A 2,148-nucleotide genomic window follows, 5' to 3' on the forward strand; every position below is an offset into this window, starting at 1 on the left:
AGTGCCCCCCTCCCCCCAAATCAGCTCTCACACAACAGTAGAGTGACCCCGATACATGAGATCTGTCTTGTCCCCCCTCTGCTCAGAACCCTGGGCGGCCTGTACTCACCTTGCTGTTCTTCAAACAAGCCAGCCTCCACCCACCCAGGTCCGTGGCTCCTGCCTCTGCCTTCTGGCTGCTACAGACCCCCTCAGAGCTTCGCGTGGCACCCCATTCCATCCTCAGAGAGGCAAGGCAGCAGCCCCTCAGCCCCTCCCACCCCGCTCTATCCTACCACTTAGCTCTCTTCTTTCATGCTGCTTCTTGCTAACTGAAACTCAATACGCATTGATTTCTCCCTCTCTTCTATATGCTCTCCTTCCCAAGTAGAATGTAAACTCCGTGGACTGTACCTTCAGCACCAGACGGATGCCTCATACATAATAGGGGCTTAAACATGTGTTGACTGAATTTGTGCCAGGGAGTAAACGCTGGAAAATCTGTTGAATGAATGAATGAATGAATGAATGCGCATAGGCACAAAGAAACGAGAGGTGGATCCTGGTGAGCAGGGGAGGAACAGGAAAACGAGGGCTTTCCTTCGAGGACCACTGAGTCATTGTTACTCTACTTATTTTTATTTTCCTGTGGTCCCGAGTTGGAGGCCATTACTTCGGATGTCGTTTCTCAAAGTGGTCCTTGCTCCTCGCCACTATGGGCGGTAGGAACTTATGGCTCGGATTTTTTAAAAATCTGGGGTAGGGGGCAACGAACGCGCTCGGCTGGTGTCCGTGAGGTCGTTCCCAAGACCAGATGAATCTCAGAACTAATAATTCTCAAAATTAATTAAACCCTCCTTCCCAATTAGAAGAGAATTAAGCCGGCTGCTTCGGCGGTGCGCGGCGGCCGTGAATCTGGGTCGGCGGATCCCGGCTGGGTCTGGGGGCAGTCAGTGTTGGTGAGCGTCTTTGTCTTTCCCTCCAGGGCTGTCACCCAGGACTATGAGCGGCTGAGATGGAGATGTCGGCCTCAGTCACTGCCACGGAGAAGAAAGACGCCAAAAGTGGGAGCCTGGAGGGTGCCGCTTTCCCCGACCCGGGCAGGAAGGCCTCTGCTCTCGCGGTGGCCACGGCGGCGGCGGCGGTGGCTGCCCACGGAGGTACTTTGTGTTCTGCACGCTTGGCGGGCAGCAGGGGTGTTTTTCATTAGCCCGTTAGGATTTAATTAGACTGGTGTTCGATGTCATCAAGCAGGCATGCTGGGTTTATGGGGGGCGAAGAGGAGGGCGCCCCCCATCCCTCCCCTGCTCCCGGGGATCCCAGGCCCCATGATGTTTGCCGGCAAGTTTCTCGGGGGGGGGGGGGTCTGGCCGTCCTCAATCTGCCGGGTGCGTTCGCTTGGCACATTCGAGATGTGCCAGAGACACGGCTCCTGGCCTCTGGCTCGCCAAGGACTATTTTGGAAAGTAATTGTCTCCTGATCCCTTCTGGCTGTAATTAGAGGGTCAGGTATGGAATTTAGTATCCTTAGGTGAATTTCTGGCCAACTTAATTATAACAGAAGGACTACACGAGCCACAGCCTCTCATTTACTGCCCCGAAGAGAAATAGTCTCTGGTTTCCACTGGTCCGTGCCAGCATCCCGTCGGGAAAGTTTGGCGGGAAGGCGAGACCTCCCCTTGCGTGCCCGCAGTCCATCTGGAGGCCACAGAACTATTTCTGTCTCTGAGGAATGGAGAGTCTTAGATTTCTTTTCTTTCCCTTTTTATTCAAGTGCATTTAGTCATGGCCTGTTGCTCCCGCCGCTCAGGCACAGCTCAGAGAGCAGCGGGGGCAGCTTCGCCCCCGCGGGCCGGGTGTGCAAGCGGGGGCGGTGCCTCTCATACTTTGATGCGCTCACACACGCAGCAGGGCTTGCTCAAGGCTTGCTCAAGTGCGGAGCCCAATTCAGCAAGTTGGGCGGGCGGGGCCGACTGTCTGCATTTTCCACCAGAACTCAGATGATGCTGGCGCTCCCGGTCCACGGCCGGCCCTGGGCGCCACTGGGGCTGGAGCCCAGGGAATCGGGGAGACACTTGGAGGGGGAGGAGAGAGTCGGTGTTTCCAAGTGTGAACTGGAGGACCTCTAGGTTGTTGTTACTCTAGGTCGTTTATTTTTACCCCCCCCCC

The 2,148-nt window shown here is 55.9% G+C and overlaps 1 protein-coding gene across 1 annotated transcript in view; it reads left to right on the top strand.

Moving 5' to 3' along the window:
• The first annotated feature begins 994 nt into the window (after positions 1–994).
• Positions 995–2,148, top strand: part of GLI2 (GLI family zinc finger 2) — a 185,492-nt gene continuing 184,338 nt past the window's right edge. The window contains 1 exon segment of the mRNA XM_040619040.1: positions 995–1,139. Coding sequence (XP_040474974.1) covers positions 995–1,139 — 145 coding nt within the window.

The sequence above is a fragment of the Ursus maritimus genome, unplaced genomic scaffold (assembly GCF_017311325.1).
Source record: "Ursus maritimus isolate PB19 unplaced genomic scaffold, ASM1731132v1 scaffold_1, whole genome shotgun sequence".
In the NCBI taxonomy this organism is placed as follows: Eukaryota; Metazoa; Chordata; class Mammalia; order Carnivora; family Ursidae; genus Ursus; species Ursus maritimus.